Source organism: Symphalangus syndactylus, chromosome 17, assembly GCF_028878055.3.
Source record: "Symphalangus syndactylus isolate Jambi chromosome 17, NHGRI_mSymSyn1-v2.1_pri, whole genome shotgun sequence".
Lineage (NCBI taxonomy): Eukaryota > Metazoa > Chordata > Mammalia > Primates > Hylobatidae > Symphalangus > Symphalangus syndactylus.
The window spans coordinates 33,313,176-33,336,019 of NC_072439.2; the positions used below are offsets into that span (position 1 = coordinate 33,313,176).

At 46.4% G+C, this 22,844-nt stretch overlaps 1 protein-coding gene across 2 annotated transcripts in view; it reads left to right on the forward strand.

Moving 5' to 3' along the window:
• TIMELESS (timeless circadian regulator) overlaps positions 1-22,844 on the forward strand; it is a 33,716-nt gene that overhangs the window by 4,513 nt on the left and 6,359 nt on the right. Inside the window, exons 2-18 of one of the 2 annotated variants that reach the window (XM_055246810.2) lie at positions 11,304-11,461; positions 11,609-11,762; positions 11,883-11,997; positions 12,105-12,167; positions 12,421-12,522; positions 13,036-13,191; positions 13,946-14,079; positions 14,583-14,670; positions 15,578-15,754; positions 16,747-16,964; positions 17,189-17,292; positions 17,437-17,606; positions 20,713-20,850; positions 20,952-21,103; positions 22,193-22,290; positions 22,380-22,503; positions 22,612-22,813. In XM_055246810.2, coding sequence (XP_055102785.2) covers positions 11,365-11,461; positions 11,609-11,762; positions 11,883-11,997; positions 12,105-12,167; positions 12,421-12,522; positions 13,036-13,191; positions 13,946-14,079; positions 14,583-14,670; positions 15,578-15,754; positions 16,747-16,964; positions 17,189-17,292; positions 17,437-17,606; positions 20,713-20,850; positions 20,952-21,103; positions 22,193-22,290; positions 22,380-22,503; positions 22,612-22,813 — 2,292 coding nt within the window. In that variant the 5' untranslated portion in view covers positions 11,304-11,364. The remainder of the gene's footprint in view (positions 1-11,303; positions 11,462-11,608; positions 11,763-11,882; positions 11,998-12,104; positions 12,168-12,420; positions 12,523-13,035; positions 13,192-13,945; positions 14,080-14,582; positions 14,671-15,577; positions 15,755-16,746; positions 16,965-17,188; positions 17,293-17,436; positions 17,607-20,712; positions 20,851-20,951; positions 21,104-22,192; positions 22,291-22,379; positions 22,504-22,611; positions 22,814-22,844) is intronic. The other variant, XM_055246812.2, reaches the window with a different exon arrangement.

The window sequence follows — 22,844 nt, forward strand, 5'->3', positions numbered from 1 at the left end:
ATATGAGATTGTCAACTCAAGAGCTCAGAGGGGCCAGAAATACAGATTTGCTGGCTTCTGGCTTGGATGGTAGTTGAAGTGCATGGGAGAGGGTGAGTTTGCCCAATCAGGCCGTGTACATTGAGAAGGGAAGAAGGCTAAAGAAGCAGGCCTAAGGAAAATCAGCACTTAAGTAGGAGGAGGAACAGCCAATAAGAGGTCAAAGGGAAAAGTTTTATGTTGGATTTTTTTCCCCCCTTAAGATGAGCTGGGACAGGTGTGGGGGCACATGCCTGTAATCCCAGCACTTTGGGAGGCTGAGGTGGGAGGATAGCTTGAGCCTGGAGGCTTGAGGCTGCAGTGAGCCGAGATCACACCACTGCACATCACTACACTTTTGAGACACTGTCTCAAAAGAAAAAACAGATGGAATAGCCTTGAGCAACTCAATATATTGGGATGGGGCTAGTGTAAAGGGAAGGTTGGAAATAAGGAATAACCAACTAAGGGACCGGAAGTGATTAATGAGGATCACAGAGTACTTAGATTAGAAGCAAAGAACTAGGGGTGGGTGTTTGAAATATGTATGTTTTTAGGCTTGGGTGGAGAGAGTTGAGAGAGTTCATGTCTGATAACCTCAATTGTTCCTAACAGGAAGGAAGCAGATAAACCAGGTGGGAGGCAAGGAAGCAGTAGAGTGAAGGGGCTTGAGGATAATGATGAAAGTTAGGAACAGTGGTTCTTTGGGAAGAGACAATGAAGCGGACCAAGAATACAGAAATGAGGCTGGGCGCGGTGGCTCATGCCTGTAATCTCAGCATTTTGGGAGGCCGAGGCAGGCGGATCACGAGGTCAGGTGTTCCAGACCAGCCTGGCCAACATGGTGAAACCCTGTCTCTACTAAAAATACAAAAATTAGCCAAGCGTGGTGGCGGGCACCTGTAATCCCAGCTACTTAGGAGGCTGAGGCAGGAGAATTGCTTGAACCCAGGAGGTGGAGTTGCAGTGAGCTGAGATCGCACCACTGCACTCCAGCCTGGATGACAGAGCAAGACTCTGTCTCAAAAAAAAAAAGAATGCCGAAATGATTTGCTGGACCAGGCTGAAGGCCCTGCTCAGGTTGCAGGCTATACATGTTATCGGGGGAACCAGCCCCCAGTATTTCAACATGGTTCTTTTCTATTTTGCCTGTCGGCCGGTCTCATAAATAAAGAGAAAGACTACAAAGAAAAGAATTTTACAGCTGGGCCTCCGTGGGTGCTGTCACATATTGGTAGGACCATGATGGCGACTTGAGCCGCAAAACCAGCAAGTTTTTATTAGGGATTTTAGAAGGGGAGGAGGGTATGAATAGGGAGTGGATCACAGAGATCACATGCTTCAAAGGGCAATAAAAGATCACAAGGCAAAAGGGCAGAGTAGGATCACAAGGCAAGGGTGAAATTAGAATTACTGATGAGGGTCCATGTCCCGCTGGGCACACATTGTCTTGATAAACATCTTAACAGGAAACAGGGTTTGAGAGCAGAAGACCAGTCTGACTAGAATTCACCAGGCTGGAATTTCCCAATCCTAGTAAGCCTGAGGGCACTGCAGGAGACCAGGGCATATTTCATCCCTTATCTCAACCGCGTAAGACAGACACTCCCAGAGCAGTCGTCTATAGGCCTACCCCTGGGAATGCACTCCTTCCCCAGGGTTATCAATTATTAATATTCCTTGCTGGGAAAATAATTCAGTGATATTTCTCCTACTCACACGTCTGTTTATAGGCTCCCTGCAAGAAGAAAAATATGGGCCGGGCGCGGTGGCTCACGCTTGTAATCCTAGCACTTTGGGAGGCCGAGGCGGGAGGATCACGAGGTCAGGAGCTCGAGACCATGGTGAAACCCCGTCTCTACTAAAAATACAAAAAATTAGCCAGGCGTGGTGGCGGGCACCTGTAGTCCCAGCTACTCGGAGAGGCTAAGGCAGGAGAATGGCGTGAACCCGGGAGGCGGAGCTTGCAGTGAGCCGAGACTGCACCACTGCACTCCAGCCTGGGTGACAGAGCAAGACTCCGTCTCAAAAAAAAAAAAAAAAAAAAGAAGAAAAATATGGCTGTATTCTGCCCAACCCCCAGGCAGTCAGACCTTATGGTATCTTTCCTTGTTCCCTGAAAATCGCTGTTGTTCTGTTCTTTTTCAGGGTGCCCTGATTTCATATTGTTCAAACACACAATGTTTTACAAACAATTTGTACAGTTAACACAATGATCACAGAGTCCTGAGATGACATATATCCTCAGTTTATGAAGATGACGGGATTAAGAGATTAAAGACAGGCATAGGAAATTATAAGAGTATTGATTGGGGAAGTGATAAATGTCCATGAAATCTTCATAATTTATGTTCAGAGATTGCAGTAAAGACAGGTGTAATAAATTATTAAAGTATTAATTTGAGGAACTAATAAATGTCCATGAAATCTTCACAATTTCTGTTCTTCTGCTGTGGCTTCAGCTGGTCTCTCCATTAGGGGTCCCTGACTTCCCACAACATCATCTGTTTTATATCACTATACAGGGTTGTTTGGTTTTCTCCAGCACATCTGGGCCTAGATTTGAACTGAAGTCTAGGAAGCAGATGGTTGCATTGATCTGAGGTTATGTATGGTCTTTTGCAGGGTGAGTGTACTGAAAGGAAAAGAGATAGAGGCCACACGGGAAAATGGCCAAACTGATGTATATAGTGATACAGTAGTAGGATATGTGTGACCCTGGTTTGATCATTTTGTTTTCTAGCTCAGAAATCTTCAGTGGCTCCCTGGCTTAGGTTCTAAATCTTTGAACTGATGGACAAAGATGAGGTTTTTCCCATAAAGCTGGTTCCAGCTGCTTTTCCATTGCTTTCCTGTTGGACTCATCTATTCATAATGGCCCCCTCTTTGGTTTTGCACTGGCAGTTCTCTGCTTAAATGCCCATCCTATTCTCAGCTGCCTTAATCCTATGCAGCTTTCAAAGGCCCAGTTCTAATCATGCTTCCTCAGACAAAACCTCCTTGACCACTTTAACCTGAAAAGAGTACTAGTTTTTTAGTTTTTTTCGGTATCACATATTTAGAGCTTGTACTGCCTTGTCTTTTACATTGTTTGTTCTATATTTGTGGATTTTATTTCTGCAACTACATTTTTTTTTTTTTCTTTGAGACGGAGTCTCACTCTGTCGCCCAGGCTGGAGTGCAGTGGTACGATCTCGACTCACTGTAACCTCCGCCTCCCTGGTTCAAGTGATTCTCCTGCCTCAGTCTCCTGAGTAGCTGGGATTACAGGCACCCGCCACCACACCCGACTAATTTTTTGGTAGTTTTAGTAGAGACGGGGTTTCATCATGTTGGCCAGACTAGTCTTGAACTCCTGACCTCGTGATCCACCTGCCCTGGCTTCCCAAAGTGCTGGGATTACAGGCGTGAGCCACCGCGCCTGGCCTCTGCAACTACATTTCTTAAATTTCTTTAGCACTACCATTGCACCTACACACTATCTTTTGCCAGGAAGGTTCTCCCTAAGCATTTAGTAACTGACTATAGAGTCTGACAGATGGAGAGGAAATTAATATTTGGGGGGATTTTCTGTTTGTTTTGTTTGTCTTTTGAGACAGGGTCTCACTCTGTTACCCAGGCTGGAGTGCAGTGGCACGATTTCAGCTTATTGCAATGTCTTTTTTTTTTTTTTTTTTGAGACGGAGTCTCGCTGTGTCGCCCAGGCTGGAGTGCAGTGGCGCAATCTCGGCTCACTGCAAGCTCCGCCTCCCAGGTTCACGCCATTCTCCTGCCTCAGCCTCCAGAGTAGCTGGGACTACAGGCGCCCACCACCACACCCGGCTAATTTTTTGTATTTTTAGTAGAGACGGGGTTTCACCGTGTTAGCCAGGATGGTCTCGATCTCCTGACCTCGTGATCCGCCCGCCTCGGCCTCCCAAAGTGCTGGGATTACAGGCATGGGCCACCGCGCCTGGCCAGCTTATTGCAATTTCAACCTCCTGGGCTCAAGTGATCCTCCTGCCTTAGCCTCCTAAGGCTGGGACTGAAGGTGTACATCAGCATGCCCGGCTGATTTTTGTATTTTATTTTTTGTAGAGACTGGGCTTCGCTATGTTGCCCAGGCTGGTCTCAAACTCCTGGACTCAAGTGATCTTCCCACCTCAACCTCCCAAAGTATTAGGATTACAGGCGTGAGCCATCATGTCCAGCCGGGGGTTCTTACTTTGTGCTCAGCACTGGGTAGAGTGCTTAATATCACTGCTTCTCAAACTGTCTTGGTAAAGGACCAGGTAGATTTTTCCCTCAAGCTGTTGCAGATCAGTAGTGTTCTAAAAGCACTTCTGTAAGATAAAATTACTAGAAAAATAACATTTAAGAAGACATAGAGAATACAGGCTTTTTATTATTATCATTATTAGATTCAACAAACATTGGCTGGGTGCGGTGGCTCATGCCTGTAATCCCAGCACTTTGGGAGGCCGAGGTGGGTGAATCACTTGAGGCCAGGAGTTCAGCAGCCTAGGCAACATGGCGAAACCCCATCTCAACTACAAAACACAAAAAAATTAACCTGGCATGGTGGCACAGGCCTGTAACCCCAGCTACTTGGGAGGCTGAGGCACGATAATAGTTTGAACTCGGGAGGCGGAGGTTACAGTGAGCCAAGATCACGCCACTGCACTCCATCCTGGGTGACAGAGGGAGACCCTGTCTCAAAACAAAACTGTAAACTGCCTGTCAAATTGCCCTAAGATGTTCTAAGTGCTAATGCTTTCTTTCTGTACTTACCTTGATGCAGACTGCTAATAGTTTGTGGACTGGCAATGGTCTGAAGACCAAGGTTTGAGTAGCATTGCTTTACATGATCTCATTTGCACTTCCCTAATATCTCGTGAGGGTATTATTATTTCCTCAGTATACTGATAAGGAAAGGGATTTAGTTAAGCCACCTGCTCAAGTTCACCAATTTAGTACCAGACAGAATTGGAATTCAAGTGCTAGATGCCATTTTGTTCATACTACTGGGTCTCAAAGAGGATCCTTGGAGCAGAGTTGGTTGGGGCAGGTAGAGTGTTTTGTTTTGTCTTTAAAAAGTAAGTTAATTTGGTCGGGCGCAGTGTCTCATGCCTGTTATCCCAGCACTTTGGGAGGCCGAGGTGAGCAGATCATGAGGTCAGGAGTTCCGAGACCAGCCTGGCCAATATGGTGAAACCCCATCTCTACTAAAAATACAAAAATTAGCTGGGCATGGTGGCACGCACCTGTAGTGCCAGCTACTTGGGAGGCTGAGGCAGAAGAGTTGCTTGAAACCAGGAGGCAGAGTTTGCAGTGAGCTGAGATCACGCCACTGCACTCCAGCCTAGGCGACAGAGCAAGACTCTGTCTAAAAAAAAAAAAAAAAAAAGTAAGTTAATTTGAATTGCAAATACATTTAATATTTTATCTGTTGTTTTCTTTTGGTTCTTGCATTTTAATGCCTCCAAGTATTGATTTCAGATGCATATTGCTTCATCTGAACTGCTTGATACTTAGTTGAGTAGGAAAAGTAACTGACATCCCTTTTAAATGTCCAGATCCACTGGCTCTATGGTGTTTGACAAAGTTCTCACCTGGTCTATGACGAAATGTGAAAATAAAGTCAATGTAATGAATTTTTTCATGAAGTCATATTTATTAAATTTAAAGGACAGTATTTTATCCTGAGATTTTTGTCTATAGTTTTTTTGGTGTTAAAATGGTAGAAACAGAATGTGTATAGTAGTTGTGTGGAGTGTAGTTTATAATGGCTGTTTGAGATATAATTCATATACTGTAAAATTCACCCTTTTAAAGTGTACAATTCAGGCTAGGTGTGGTGGTTCATACCTATAATCTCAGCACTTTGGGAGGCCAAGGCAGGAGGATTACTTGAGGCCAGTCAGGAGTTTGAGACCAGTGTGGGCAACATAGGGAGGTACCAGCTCTACACAAATTTAAAAAATTAGCCAGGTGTGGTATTGAATGCCTGTGGTCCCAGCTACTTGGGAGGCTGAGGTGGGAGGATTGCTTCGGCCAAGAAGTTGAGGCTATAACAAGTCATAATTGATCTGTACTCCAGCCTGGGCTGGTCAACAGAGTGAGACCCTGTCTAAAAAAAAAAAAAAAACAAAAAAAAAAAACAAGAAAACCACTGTACAGTTCTGTGATTTTTAGTATATTCACAGAGTTGTACAACCATTTCTGCCCACCTCAGCCTCCTAAAGTGCTGGGATTACAGGCGTGAGCCACTGTGCCCATATCGGCCTATTGCATTTGCCTATTCTAGACATTTCATATAAATTCCATCATACAATATATGACCTTTTGTGTTTGGCTTCTTTTTTTTGTTTGTTTTTTTGAGATGGAGTTTTCATTTTTCATTCTTGCTGCCCAGGCTGGAGTGCAGTGGTGCGATTTGGGCTCACTGCAACCTCCACCTCCAGGGTTCAAGCGATTCTCCTGCCTCAGCCTCCCGAGTAGCTGGGATTACAGGCACCCGCCACCATGCCCAGCTAATTTTTTTGTATTTTTAGTAGAGATGGGGTTTCACCATGTTGGCCAGGCTGGTCTCAACTCCTGACCTCAGGGTGATCTGCCCACCTTGGCCTCCAAAAAGTGCTGGGATTACAGGTGTGAGCCACTGCACCTGGCTGTGTTTGGCTTCTTTCTCTGAACATGTTTTCAAGTTTCATCTACTTCATGGCATGTATCAGTCAGTATTCCATTCCTTTTTTTTTTTTTTTTTTTTGAGACAGAGCCTTGCTCTGTCATCTAGGCTGGAGCGCGGTGGCGCAATATCAGCCCACTGCAGCCTCCACTTCCCAGGCTCAAGTAATTCTCCCACCTCAGCTTCTCTAGTAGCTGGGACCACAAGCACACACCACCACACTCAGATAATTTTATTTTTTAAATTTTTTGTAGAGACGAGGTCTCACTATATTGCCCAAACTGTTCTTAAACTCCTGTGCTCAAGTGATCCTCCCGCCTTGGCCTCCCAAAGTACTAGGATTTCAGGCGTGAGCCACTGAGCCTGGCTGTGCCCTTTTTAAATATAGACTTTCAAATTTGAGTTAGCATAGTTAGGAGGCAGGAGGATCACTTGAAGTCAGGAGTTCTGGAGCAGCCTGGGCAACATGGTGAAACCCCGTCTCTACCAAAAATACCAAAAAATTAGCTGGGCAAGCCGGGCACGGTGGCTCACGCCTGTAATCCCTGTACTTTGTGAGGCCAAGACAGGCAGATCACCGGAGGTCGGGAGTTTGAGACCAGCCTGACCAACGTGGAGAAACCTTGTCTCTACTAAAAATACAAAATTAGCCGGGTGTGGTGGTGCATGCCTGTAATCCCAGCTACTTGGGATGCTGAGGCAGGAGAATTGCTTGAACCCAGGAGGGAGGCGGAGGTTGCAGTGAGCCAAGATCGTGCCACTGCACCCCAGACTGGGTGACAGAGCGAAACTCCGTCTTAGAAAAAAAAAAAAAGTTTATCAAGCCCAGTATTAACACTCTCGGAGCGAGAGAGCAGACTGACCTCTGCAAAATGAGATCAGCATTAGTTTGATGTAGTTTGGGTCTTTTTATGTGTTTTTTTTTTGGCTGCCTAATCTCTAGTCAGTGTCTGCCTTTTAATTGATGGATGTGTTGCTTAGTGCTTGCCTGCTGCCTCCATCCCATAATTTTAAGTACATGCATGATATGCAGTCCATATGCATGAGCGTTGATGAGCTGATTATCATACGGGGTCATGATTAAGGACACTTTTTCTCTTTGATGCATATGCCTTGCCCTGAAGAGCTGCCCCTTGCTGGTTTGGTCTGGATCCTGCGGGCGGTGGGGTCCTTGCTTGCTTCTCTAGCTTACTTTTTGTTTTGGCCTGCTTAACTTTTGCCTTTTATCTTGCTTCTTGCTCACCTACCCCTTCACCTTGCTTCTGCTCTCATGTTCTTACTCATTCTGCCCTTTATCCAACGTTAAATTCCCTTTAATATTATCCTGCCTCATTTTCCCTATTCTGCTGTCTCAGTTACAGTGAGCCATGATTGTACCACTGCACTCCTGGGTGCCAGCCTGAGTGAGACCCTGTCTCAAAAAAAAAAAAGCTATAAAATCATTTTGCAAACTCGAGTGTACTAGGAAAAGGTATTACTATTTTTGGTTTTGTACAAATGATTTCCTTTCTTTTATGAATTATTTTCTTGGGTTATATTTTCTGAAATGAGTTTTACTGTTTCAAAGGGTATGACCCAGGATAATCTGTTGATTCAAAATTCGGCAAATATTTATTGCATGCTTCGCTGGGTGTGGTGGCTCAAGCATATAATCCCAGCACTTTGGGAGGCCGAGGTGGGTGGATCACCTGAGGTCAGGAGTTCAAGTCCCACCTGGCCGATATGGTAAAACCCCGTCTCTACTAAAAATACAAAGTTAGCCTGGTATGGTGGTATGCGCCTGTAATTCTAGCTACTTGGGAGGCTGAGGCAAAGAATCACTTAAACCTGGGAGGCACAGGTTACAGTGAGCCGAGCCGAGATCACGCCACTACACTCCAGCCTGGGCAACAGAGCATGAGACTCTGTCTCAAAAAAAAAAAAAAATTGCATGCTCGCTATATGCCAAGCTCTATTCTAGGCACTGGAGAATGCAGCAATGAGCACAACAAAATGAAGCCCTGCAGCATGGAGCTTTCCTTTTGTTGGACTGGTTTACGATTTTTATTATACAAACCGATTTCTAAATGCTAGAACAACACTAATATATGATGACATTTCCATCCATCTGAAGTGAAATGAGAAAAATAAAGATAATGTATTCTTACTGAATTCTGACCACTGTTCGGTGTTCTAAATTCCTTCCTGAGGAGCCTGGAGAGAGCCATGTCCGCAGCCCATCCATCTTGCTAAACAGGTCACTTGGACCCAGTATGTTATGGCTTGCTCTCATGACCTGACTCTGGCATAGCATCAATCACACGATGGTTAGCAGACTTCCTTAACTAATTTACACTGATATTAAACATTCCTTTCTACTGACTCCAACTTTTTATTTTTATTTATTTCTGTTTATTTTTTGAGATAGAGTCTTGCTCTGTGGCCCAGGCTGGAGTGTGGTGGCGTGATCTCGGCCTACTGCAACCTCTGCCTCCCAGATTCAAGCGATTCTTCTGCCTCAGCCTCCCAAGTAGCTGGTACTACAGGCGCACACCACCACGCCCAGCTAATTTTTGTATTTTTAGTAGAGACAGTGTTTCACCATGTTGGTCAGGCTGGTCTTGAACTCCTGACCTAAGGTGATCCACACACCTCGGCCTCCCAAAGTGCTGGGATTACAGGCATGAGCCACCACACCCAGCCAAGACTTCTTAAGTTAGTGTTTTCTTGGACTGCAGTTACTCATTGGCTAAGAATAAGTCTCTTTAAATATTTGTCAGAGTTTGGTTTTTCCATAGACAGTATGGAGTTTTTCAGTGATTATGGATTTTAAAGGACATAGCTGAGATTATATCATATACTATATACTTTTTCAGAGTGTTAAGCTGTTTCTTTTTTTTTTTTTTTTTTTTTTAGACGGAGTCTCACTCTGTCGCCCAGGCTGGAGTGCAGTGGTGCAATCTCTGCTCGCTGCAAGCTCCGCCTCTCGGGTTCACTCCATTCTCCTGCCTCAGCCTCCTGAGTAGCTGGGATTATAGGCGCCCGCCACCACGCCTGGCTAATTTTTTGTATTTTTGGTAGAGAGGGGGTTTCACCGTGTTAGCCAGGATGGTCTCGATCTCCTGACCTCGTGATCCGCCCGCCTTAGCCTCCCAAAGTGCTGGGATTACAGGCGTGAGCCACCGTGCCTGGCCAACGCCCAGCTAATGTTTGTATTTTTAGTAGAAGATGGGGTTTCACCATGTTGGCCAAGCTGGTCTCGAACTCCTGACCTTAGGTGATCTGCCTGCCTTGGCCTTCCAAAGTGCTGGGATGCCACCTCACCTGGCCTATAAAAATTTTTTAAAAGGCCAGGCATGGTGGCACATGCCCAGAGTCATAGCTACTCAGGAGGCTGAGGCAGGAGGACTGCTTGAGCCCAGGAATTTGAGGTTATAATGAGCTGTGATCATGCCACTGTACTCCAGCCTGGGCAACAGAGTGAAACCCTGTCTCTTTTTTTTTTTTTTTTTTTAAAGGAAGATGATTCTTTGGGAGAGAGTGATAGGGAATGTACCAGTTTCTATTCACTCCATTTCCTCACCTGTTCTGTTAGATGCTGATTTCTACTGAGATTACCAAGGTGTAAGAGTAACTTTGGAGAGGAGAGTGAAGGACCTTTCTCTACACATTCGCAGTGTCTCAGAAGCCTCAGGGCTCCTGAGATGTATTAGATCCTTGGTGGAATCACTGTATGGCCAGAGCTCGGTTTTTTTAATTCCTGTGGTACATCAGAGCTGTGTCTGCGTGGAAGAGCCACAGAAAGTGGAGGGTGACAGGGTTGAGCAATTTATTTTTTCCAGAGACTCTGTAGACCAGGCTGGAGTGTAGTGGTGCAATCACAGCTCACCTCAACCTCGAACACCTAGGCGCAAGTAGTCCTCTTGCCTCAGCCAGCCTCCCGAGTAGGTAGGACTACAGGTGTGTGCCACAACGCTTGGCTTTTTGTACAGATGGGGTCTCACAATGTTGCCCAGGCTAATCTTGAACACTGGGGCAAATGATCATGTCTTGGCCTCCTAAAGTGCTGAGATTATAGGCATGAGCCACTGTGCCCAGCCAGGGTCTAACAATTTTATTTGTTAATTTTTTTTTTGAGACAGAGTCTCGCTCTGTTGCGCAGACCAGAGTGCGGCGGCATGATCTCGGCTCACCGCAACCTCTGCCTCCTGGGTTCAAGCGATTCTCCTGCCTCAGCCTTCCAAGTAGCTGGGATTATAGGCATGCGCCACCACGCCCGGCTAATTTTGTATTTTTAGTGGAGACAGGGTTTCTGCATGTTGGTCAGGCTGGTCTCGAACTCCCAACCTCAGGTGATCTGCCCGTCTTGGCCTCCCAAAGTGCTGGGATTAAAGACGTGAACCACTGTGCCTGGCCAGGGCAGGTGCTTAATTCATAGGCTGGAGCCTCTTTGGTTTTGATCAGGTAGAAGCCATTATTTAAAACTTTCTCTGGGACTGAGAACAGAATTTTGGTTGTGACAAAAGTCAAACATTTGAGGATCGTGTTCGGAATATTCTAAGCATTAGGGCCTTGTCCTGTTCCTATCTTCTTTTCATGGAGAGGAACTTACATTTTTTATCTTTCTCTATCTCTCCAGGCCTCATCATTTCTGTCTCCTGTTTCTCCACTTCCTTCTCTATTGGTTGGTCCACTGATATATGGACTTGCACATGATGAACTGTGAACTTCTAGCCACATGTAGTGCCCTTGGGTACTTGGAGGGAGACACTTACCACAAGGAACCAGATTGCTTAGGTGAGTACCTTTTCGAGGAAACAGGAAAAAAATTTGCTTGAATTAAGGAGGTCTGTTGAATTTCTCAAACCATGGGTGTGAAAAGATGTGGGTCTGGGTGGAACTTCTTCCAAGGTTCCACATGCATGTTTTGTTCTGTCTCTGAAGAGAGTGTGAAGGATCTGATCCGCTATTTGAGGTATGAGGATGAGACACGAGATGTGCGGCAGCAGCTGGGGGCAGCCCAGATCCTACAGAGCGACCTTCTGCCCATCCTCACCCAGCACCGCCAGGACAAGCCTCTCTTTGATGCTGTTATCAGGTTGCCTCCTTAGCTTTTAAACTTTCGCCACCTGCCAGGCTTTGGTGTTTGAGCTGATAGGTTTGGCATTTGAGCTGGTAAGGACACTTAACAACTTCTCCCTCCTTCATTGTCTCCCAGACTGATGGTGAACTTGACACAACCAGCCTTGCTCTGTTTTGGCAATCTGCCTAAGGAGCCCAGCTTTCGGCACCATTTTTTGCAGGTGCTAACTTATTTGCAGGCCTACAAAGAGGTGAGGCTTTCCTTTGGAGTCCCTGGGGCAGAATATGGGCGGTGGTGAAGAAGGTGAAGTGGTGAAGAAGGTGACTGCTACTTAAGATCAGGTTCTCTATTTCACAGGCCTTTGCCAGTGAGAAGGCTTTTGGAGTCCTCAGTGAAACCCTGTATGAGCTGCTGCAGCTGGTGAGTGAGTCTTCACCTTACAGGATCCCATGGGACAGCATTTTGCACCTTCTCCGGGCAGAGGAGGAGATGCTGAGATATGGTCCCAGTCCTTGGGGATATGGTAGTCCGATCCATAGTCTCTGGCTGCCTCAGTACTGTTGGAACTCTTTCTTTTTAATCCTGCTTCTCTTCTGTGCCTGGGTCTTCCAGCCAGAGTACATACCGCCTGCCTTCCACAGGGAGTCTCTTCCTCTTCCTTTCTTCTGGTTAGGGCTGGGAGGAACGGCAGGAGGAAGACAACTTGCTGATTGAGCGGATCCTACTGCTGGTCAGAAATATTCTTCATGTCCCAGCTGACCTTGATCAGGAGAAGGTGAGGGTTTTGGGTATTCTATGTTCTTGTGCAGTTAGGTTGAGCTGCCTTTTTTTTTTTTTTTTTTTTTTTTTTTTTTTTTTTGAGACGGAGTCTCGCTCTGTCGCCAGGCTGGAGTGCACTGGTGCCATCTCGGCTCACTGCAAGCTCAGCCTCCTGGGTTCACACCATTCTCCTGCCTCAGCCTCTGCCTCCTGAGTAGCTGGGACTACAGGCGCCCGCCACCATGCCTGGCTAAATTTTTTTTTTGTATTTTTAGTAGAGACAGGGTTTCACCATGTTAGCCAGGATGACCTCGATCTCCTGACCTCGTGATCCGCCCGCCTTGGCCTCCCAAAGTGCTGGGATTACAGGTGTGAGCCACCGCGCCCGGCCAAGCTGCCCTTTTCGGGCTATTCTGTCCTCTGACAAGTCTGGGAGAGGAGACTTGGTCAAAGAATGAGTTGGAGAGCTTCAAGGCAGGGCAGTGGGATTGAATGAGCTCACTCTCTACCCTCACCACTCACTGCTCAGAAGATTGATGATGACGCCAGTGCCCATGACCAGCTCCTCTGGGCGATTCACCTCAGCGGCCTGGACGACCTGCTCCTCTTTCTGGCCAGCTCGTCTGCTGAGCAGCAATGGAGCCTACATGTGCTAGAGATTGTCTCCCTTATGTTTCGTGACCAGGTGAGACCCTGGCCTATTGCCCGAGTCCCCTCTGCCCATGAACTTTTCTGCTGTACAGCCAGAATTGTTCTTGTGATAACGGCTGCATTATTTGGGGAAGGCAGGCGACAGCAGGAGTAGCCGTGTCTTGAGTACAGTAGTACCCCCTTATTCATGGTTTTGCTTTCGTTGATTTCAGTTACTCACAGTCAACCATGGTCTGAAAATATTAAGTGGAAAATTTCAGAAATAAACATTTTAGAAGTTTAAACTTGTCCATTGTTCTGAGTAGTGTGATGAAATCTTTTCTCCCTGTCTGTCCTAAACAAGATGTGAATCATCCCTCTGTGCAGCATATCCACACTGTATACCTGCCTGTTAGTCACATACTAGCCATCTTGGTTATCAAATTGAAAAAACGTAATAGAACGTGTGTGTGTGTGTGTGTGTGTATATATGTATACATGTTGTTTTCTGATAACGTATATATATAGCACATATATACATTCTATAAAACATAGAACGTACATGTTCTATGTATATGTGTATACATATATATATATATACGAATATATACATATATATATTTCAGTACTGTCTGCAGTTTCAGGCATCTAGTGGGGGTCTTAGAACATTTCCCCCTCAGATAAGGGAGAACGACAGCACAGCGCCCCGTTAATGGGGTTCTATTTTGTTCACTCTTTGCATCACCAGTAGGCATGAACTCAGGATACGGAATGACTGTTCTGATTCTTCCCTCTTTGTTCCAATCTAGAACCCCGAGCAGCTGGCGGGAGTAGGGCAGGGACGCCTAGCTCAGGAGCGGAGCGCAGATGTTGCAGAACTGGAGGTGTTGCGCCAGCGAGAGATGGCAGAAAAGAAGACTCGAGCCCTCCAGCGAGGCAACAGGTGAGTGACAGAGACGCAGGTTCTTTTTCCTACATCATGGAATGCTGAGGGCGTAGAAGGCAAATTCTAAGGTGGGGTGATTGAATAATATTTTAGTTGTTTTTTTTGTTTTTGAGACAGAATTTTGCTCTTGTCACCCAGGCTGGATGGAGTGCACTGGCACGATCTCTGCTCACTGCAACCTCCGTCTCCTGGATTCAAGTGATTCTTCTGCCTCAGCCTCCCCAGTAGCTGGGACTACAGGCGCATGCCACCATGCCAGGCTAATTTTTGTATTTTTAGTAGAGACGGGGTTTCACCATGTTGGCCAGGCTGGTCTCAAACTCGTGACCTCAGGTGATCTGCCTGCCTCAGCCTCCCAAAGTGCTGGGATTATAGGCGTGAGCCACCGCGCCCGACCAACATTTTGTAGTTTTAACTTGCTCCAATCTGCCGATGATAGAGAATGGAGATAAAGTTTCCAGAGAACTGAAAAATCACCTTGGACCTTTTTGTTTCTGCAGGCATTCTCGATTTGGGGGCTCCTATATTGTCCAGGGGTTGAAATCCATTGGGGAGAGGGACCTCATCTTTCACAAAGGCCTTCACAACGTGAGTATTCTTACATCTGGAGTGGGAGCATAGTGGAGTTGCATAGCTTAAGCAGGGTAATCATCTTAAGAGTTCTTGGCTGGGCCTGGTGGCTCATACTTGTGGTCCCAGCACTTTGGGAGGCTGAGGCAGGAGGATTGCTTGAGCCCAGAAGTTCAAGATCAGACTGGGCGACACAGCAAGACCCTGTCTCTAAAAAAAAAAAATTAAATTAAGGCCGGGCGCGGTGGCTCACGCTTGTAATCCCAGCACTTTGGGAGGCCGCGGCGGGCGGATCACGAGGTCAGGAGATCGAGACCACGGTGAAACCTCGTCTCTACTAAAAATACAAAAAAAAATTAGCCGGGCGTGGTGGCGGGCGCCTGTAGTCCCAGCTACTCGGAGAGGCTGAGGCAGGAGAATGGCGTGAACCTGGGAGGTGGAGCTTGCAGTGAGCCGAGATCGCGCCACTGCACTCCAACCTGGGTGACACAGCGAGACTCTGCCTCAAAAAAAAAAAAGAAAAAAAAAAAAAAAATTAAAGGTTGGGTACAATGGCTCATGCCTGTAATCTTAACACTTTGAGAAGCTAAGGAAGGAGGATTGCTTGAGCCCAGGAGTTCGAGACCAGCCTGGGCAACATGGCAAAACCCTGTCCCTACAACAAGTGAAAAATACTAACTGAGCATGGTGGCACCCGCCTGTGGTCCTAACTACTCGGGAGGCTGAGGTGGGAGGATTGCTTGAGCCCAGGAGTTCAAGGCTCCAGTGCGCTATGATTGCATCATTACACTCCAGCCTGGGTGACAGAGCAAGTTCTTGTCTCAAAACAAAAACAAAAATTAGTGTCTTCTGAGAAAATTGACGAGAGCTGAAAGGGGAAGGTGGTAGTTAGGAGTAATTCTAATCCCGCAACCAACACACCCAGCTACGAAACTACAGTTCAGATTTGGGAAAGCAGCCGAAAAAGGTGCCTAAACGTCGCCAGGCCGCCCGAGAGCTGTCCATTCAGCGCCGTTCTGCCCTCAATGTGAGGCTCTTCCTCAGAGACTTCTGCTCGGAGTTCCTGGAGAACTGTTACAACCGGCTCATGGGATCAGTAAAGGTGAGAACCTGTGAAGGATGTGGAGATAATCAGGAATGGACTAGACAGGTGATGATGCAGCTGTTGGTGGGTAAGAAGTGGGGAGGAGCTCGGGGAGGCTGCCCCTGGAATGTGGACTCGTAGGTGGGAAGGATATGCAGTTAGGATGTCCCTGAGAGATAGTGAAAATGCCAGGAGCGAGTGGGCTCCTGGCATGACAAAAGAGGCTCTGGAAAAATTGCCTCAGAGGGAGAGGAAAGCGAGAACAGGAGAGAGTTGGAAATTGTGGATCCTAGGGTATTATAGTAGTGTCCCGGCGCGGTGGCTCACACCTGTAATCCCAGCGCTTTGAGAGGCCGAGGCAGTGGATCACTTGAGGTCAGAAGTTCAAGACCAACCTGGCCAATATGGTGAAACCATATCTTTCCTAAAAAAAAAAAATACAAAAAAAAGAAAAAATTAGCCGGCATGGTGGTGTGCATTTGTAGTCCCAGTTACTCGGGAGCCTGAGGCAGGATAATCACTTGAACCTGGGAGGCAGAGGTTGCAGTGAGCCGAGATCACACCACTGCACTCCAGCCTCATCATGACAGCGCGAGGCTGTCAAAAAGACCAGGCGCGGTGGCTCATGCCTGTAATCCCAGCACTTTGGGAGTCCAAGGCAGGTGGATCACCTGAGGTCAGGAGTTTGAGACCAGCCTGCAATATGGTGAAACCCCATCTCTACTGAAAATACAAAAAATTAACTGGGCGTGGTTGTGAGCACCTATAATCCCAGCTACCCAGGAGGCTGAGGCAGGAGAATCGCCTGAACCCAGGAGGTGGAAGTTGCGGTGAGCCGAGATCATGCCATTGCACTCCAGCCTGGGCAACAGAGTGAGACTCCACTTCAAAAAAAAAAAATTATGACAATGGTGTCCAGCATCCATTCCATCATCACAGGACAGGAAGGAAGAAGTTGGAAGCCCTGAAGTCATGGTGATCTTTTTTTTTTTTTCTTTTTTAAATGTTAGGATCATCTGCTTCGGGAGAAAGCTCAGCAGCATGATGAGACCTATTATATGTGGGCCTTGGCTTTCTTCATGGCCTTCAACCGAGCTGCCTCCTTCCGGCCAGGCCTGGTTTCTGAGACCCTCAGTGTCCGTACCTTCCACTTCATTGAGCAGAACCTCACCAACTACTATGAGATGATGCTGACTGACCGCAAGGAAGCTGCCTCCTGGGCACGCCGGTGAGTGGGATGGTTACTGGAGATAGAGTGAGCTAGGGATCTGAATGCTTGAATTCTGGCTGGTGCTTTTTTCCTGATTCAGGGTTCAGGTGGTCAGTCTGGGGAGCTGGGAAATTTGGTTTGGGTGGCACATTTTTTTTTTTTTTTGGCTGTGGGAGGTTGCTGTTTCCATGGGCCATTGCCCTAAGTTGTCCTCCATTTCACCTTTTCCCCTCAACTCCCAGGATGCACTTGGCTCTGAAGGCCTATCAGGAGCTGCTGGCAACAGTGAATGAGATGGACATATCTCCAGATGAGGCTGTGAGGGAGAGCAGCCGCATCATCAAGAGTGAGGCCCTGGCCTGGTCCCTGATCCCAGCCTGTCCCGTCTCGTGATGAGAATCTCATTCTTCCCAGTCCCAGCTTCATCCATCTCTCCTTTTCCAAGCTTTCCAGAATAGCCCTTCCATCCCTTTCTCTTCCCCATTCCTAGACAATATTTTCTATGTGATGGAGTACCGAGAACTATTCCTGGCACTTTTTCGAAAGTTTGATGAGAGATGCCAGCCCCGCTCTTTCCTTCGTGACCTGGTGGAGACCACCCACCTCTTCCTCAAAATGTTGGAGCGGTTCTGTCGGAGCCGTGGGAAGCTGGTGGTGCAGGTACTGGGCAGCCCCACAATGTAGAAAGAGCTGTGAGCGAGAGTCAAGGAAGGGGGGCTCTTTCTTCTCACAGTTTGTACAGCTTAAGTTCATCTGTTAAACCTGCTCTGAACTACGACAGCAAGAGGTTTGTGGGTGTTGGCCAGTGTGAGTCTACTACAGTAGACTTCTCAGTTTCCTTCTCCCATTAGAATAATCTCTGATCTGCCATAAATATTTTAGTTCAGTCAGGAAACATTTATTGAACACCTACCACGTGCCAAGTACAAAAACCCTGGGGATTCATAATTTTAGAGTTTAATAATTATGCTATAGCATTTTCTGGTTATACCTTGAAAGCATTGTGGTGAGGTGGAAAGAGCCTTAAATTGCGGCCAGGCATGGTGGCACACACCTGTAATCCCCGCGCTTGAGGAGGCCAAGGTGGGCAGATTACTTGAGGTCAGGGGTTCAAGACCAGCCTGGCCAACATGGTGAAACCCCGTCTCTACTAAAAATACAAAAATTAGCCAGGCGTAGTGATGCACACCTGTAATCCCAGCTACTCAGAAGGCTGAGACAGAATCGCTTGAATCCAGGAGGTGGAGATTGCAGTGAGCCGAGATCATGCCACTGCACTCCAGCCTGAGTGACACAGTGAGACTCTTTCTCAACAGCAACACAAAAAGAGCCTTAAATTGAACTTTAGAAAGTCTGGAATTTAGTCCTGTATTGGTTATTATTGGAATAAGCTCAAGCTGGTCGTGTCGGTCTCCAGATCCATAAAGTTGGGATTGTAACAGTTGTCCATGAACCCAAAGTGGAATCAGTGAAAAGCCTAGGACAGGCTGGGCACAGTGGCTCATGCCTGTAATCCCAGCACTTCGGGAGGCCACGGTGGGTGGATCATTTGAGGCCAGGAGTTTGAGACCAGCTTGGGCAACATGACAAAGCCCCTTCTCTACTAAAAATACAAAAATTAGCTGGGTGTGATGGCACGCACCTGTAGTCCCAACCATTTGGGAAGCTGAGTCATGAGAATTGCTTGAACCCAGGAGGCAGAGGTTGCAGTAGGCCAAGATCATGCCACTGTACTCCAGTCTGGGCCACAGAGCAAGACTCTGTCTCAAAAAAAAAAAAAAAAAAAAACAATTCACCAGCATGGTGGCACATACCTGTAGTCCCAGCTACTCAGGAGGCTGAGACACGAGGATCACTGGAGCTTAGGAGTTTGAGGGTGCAGTGAGCTGTGATTGAGACATTGCATTCCAGTCTGGGCGAGAGCAAGACCCTATCTCTGAAAAATAAAATTGTTGGTTCACATTAAAATAAAAAAAAACCCCGGGACAAAATGAAAACTCCAAGGAATTTGTATCCTGGAAACACAGAGACTTTGCTTTGTATAAACAGATTTTGGGCCAGGCACGGTGGCTCATGCCTGTAATCCTGTCACTTTGGGAGGCTGAGGCGGGCAGATCACTTGAGGTCAGGAGTTCGAGACCAGCCTGGCCAACATGGTGAAACCCTGTCTCTACTAAAAATACAAAAATTAGCCAGGCATGGTCGTGCACACCTGTAATCCCAGCTTCTTGGGAGGCTGAAGTGGGAGAATCACTTGAACCCGGGAGGCAGAGGTTGCAGTGAGCCAAGATCATGCCATTGCACTCCAGCCTGGGCAACAGAGCAAGACTCCGTCTCAAAAAAAAAGAGAAAAAAAGAAAAAACGAAATTAGCCTGGCGCGGTGGCACACACCTGTAATCCCAGCTACTTGGGAGGCTGAGGCAGGAGAATCACTTGAACCCAGGAGGCAGAGGTTGCAGTGAGCCGAGATCACGCCATTGCACTCCAGCCTGGGCAACAAGAGTGAAACTCTGTCTTAAAAAAAAAAAAAAATAGATTTTGTACCAGAACTTTCCCATAACTCTAGTTGCTACAGCTTAAAATTCTGTCATAACTGGACTTGAAAGATGCAGTAGTACCAATGAGACTTTGCTAAAGGGTATTTTTGCACTCAGGGCTCTGTGGTATTATCTGTAATACTAGGTACTATCATTTATTGAGCATTTACTATGTGTCAGACACTGTGCTGACATTTTCATGCAATCCTCACAGTAGCACATGTGCCCAAAGTGGTTAAGCAACTTGTCCAAAGTCTTGTTAGTAATACTAATTCAATACTCAAATCCAGATCTGCTGGACTCCATGCTCCTAAGATTTGGTGTGTTTGATTATAAGTTCTTTAATGGAGCATGACCTTTAGGGCCCTCTCAGTTCATCCTATTTGACTTTTGAGTACCCACACCAAAGACTGGTTCACAGCCCTGACTTGGGAAAAGCAGGATTTGGGTATTGACTCACTCTCCTGCTTTTCTTTTTTTTTATTTTTTATTTATTTATTTTTTTAAGCAGGATCTCGCTCTGTTACCTAAGCTGGAGTGCAGTGGCTCAATCTCAGCTCACTGCAACCTCTCCTTCCCATGCCCAAGCGATTCTTCTGCCTCACCCTCCCAAGTAGCTGGGACTACAGGCACACACCACCATGCCTGGCTAATTTTTGTATTTTTTTGTAGAGACAGGGTCTCGCTATGTTGCCCAGGCTGGTCTTGAACTCCTGACCTCAAGCGATCCACCTGCCTAGGCTTCCCAAAGTGTTGGGACTACAGGTGTGAGCCATTGCGCCTGGCTGTCCTAGTTTTCAGGAGAAAAAATTAGAGGCTTTATTTACATAGTGCTTTGCATTTTATGAAGCTTTTCCATGTGTCTTATTTGATCCTCATAGCATCTGTTTATTCTATAGACCTCTTGAGATAGCACTGCTTTTGGCAAACCTCTGAACTCAGGAAATAGGTCAGGAGTTTTGCCGTGGCATCTTATGCTCACTCACATTATAACTCTTATCCACACTCTAGTGTAATTACCTTTCTACTTCCTGTCTCCACCACTAGAGTAAAAGCTCCTCAAAGGGAAGGAAATATGCTGTTAACTATTGCTTTCTATTACCAATGGATAGCACATAAAGGGCACTCTGTGAATGTCCGGTTAATTAGTTTTGTAATAGAAAAGACACTGATGGGGAAAAGGCCTCTTTAGCTCTCTTGACATCCTAATACAATTCTTTCCCCACAGAACAAACGAAAGAAGAGAAGGAAGAAGAAGAAGAAGGTCCTAGACCAGGCCATTGTTTCTGGTAATGTCCCATCTAGCCCAGAAGAAGTGGAGGCTGTGTGGCCAGCCCTGGCTGAGCAGCTACAGTGCTGTGCCCAGGTAGGTGGTTACAGAAACCCTGTCTTTTTTGAGAATAGTGCTCAGGGTATACAATCTGGGTTTTCCACTCCCTCCGCTCCCATAGCTTTATCCATCTCTAGAATTCTGAGCTCAGCATGGACTCCATGGTTCCCTTTGATGCGGCCTCAGAGGTGCCAGTGGAGGAGCAGCGGGCAGAAGCCATGGTACGGATCCAGGACTGTCTCCTGGCTGGCCAGGCCCCACAGGCCCTGACTCTCCTGAGGTCTGCCCGGTAAGAACCCTGCCTGCTCATCCTCTTGGGCTTTGGGGGAAGGAGGAGGCCATCACTGCTGTACAGGGTTCTCAGTCTTCAAAAGAGTGTCATCTCATCAAGGCTCTGGGACTGTATACCAACTGACTCCTGGGGCGTTTTGATTGGTTTGTTGGGTTTTTTTGTTTCTGAAAAACATTAAAAAAGCATGGTTAATTGAGAAAAAAATAAAGATAAAGCAAATCCTCACTTGACATCATCAATAAGTCCTTGGTAATTACAGCTTTGAGTGAAATGACCTACAGCATGTTTCTTATAACGTTAAGAGAAAAAAAACTGGTTTTGTTATACATTATTTTCACTTAAAGTGGCAGTATCCAAGAAGCTATTGAAGACATTAAGGGCGGACAGCCAGGCGCAATGGCTCACACCTGTAGTCCCAACACTTTGGGAAGCCTAGGCAGGTGGATCGCTTGAGGTCAGGAGTTCAAGACCAGCCTGGGCAACATAGCGAGACCCTGTCTCTACAAAAAAATACAAAAATTAGCCAGGCATGGTGGTGTGTGCCTGTAGTCCCAGCTACTTGGGAGGGTGAGGCAGAAGAATCGCTTGGGCACGGGAAGGAGAGGTTACTTTAATTCTAGTAGCCAAAGATATGCATCATTAACATTTTGATGAGTAACCATCCAGAGGTTTTTTTACTCTGTTACATGTAAAAATATCATATATACCTTGTTTTACAAAAATGAAATACTGTACATGCTGATTTATAGTAATTTTTCACTTCTCAGTATATTATGAGCATTATTTCTCATCAGATATATTTCTGTAATTGTTAATGGCTTTAAAACACCGTTGTTTGAATATGTACATTTGTTCAACCAGGTGTCAAACATTTAGATTGTTTGCATTTTGTTCTTACCTGATTTTTATTGAATTGTGGTTTATGAGGAAAATTTTCCCTGGAGTCTTTGTTTCATTTGAGGTAACAGTTTTCATTCTGTTTGTGGCCAACAAAAGAAATAAGTCTAAATTCCTTCTTCTACTTTGAATTATAAATTTAAAGCCAGATTTCCCCTGGGTAAAGCCTTTTTTCTATCTGTGCTCCAGGGAGGTGTGGCCTGAAGGAGATGTGTTTGGCTCTCAAGACATTTCTCCAGAGGAAGAGATCCAGTTGCTGAAACAAATCCTTTCTGCTCCACTTCCCCGTGAGTCTCCTCCCTTCACATCTGTCTCCTTCCAGCTCTTTTCTAGCACCAACGTAACAGAGACTCAGTAATCCTCCCTCTGTCTATAGGGCAGCAGGGCCCAGAGGAATGCGGGGCAGAGGAAGAAGAAGAGGAGGAGGAGGAGGAAGAGGAGGAGTTGCAAGTGGTCCAGGTGTCGGAGAAAGAATTTAATTTTCTGGACTACCTGAAACGGTGAGGGCTGAGAGGCCTGAGTTGGTCCTAGAGTGGCGATTGTGTGGCTGTGAGGATGAGTTATGTCTTCCTTATGCTGACATCCTCTCCCTCCTTGTTTTGGTGCAGCTTTGCATGTTCAACTGTCGTTCGAGCCTATGTGCTGCTACTACGGAGCTACCAGCAGAATAGTGCTCACACTAACCATTGCATTGTGAAGATGCTGCACCGGCTGGCCCATGACCTCAAAATGGAAGCCCTACTTTTTCAGCTGTCAGTCTTCTGCCTCTTCAATCGTCTGCTTAGTGACCCTGCTGCTGGAGCCTACAAAGTGAGGGGATAACAAGGAATGGGGGTCTAGA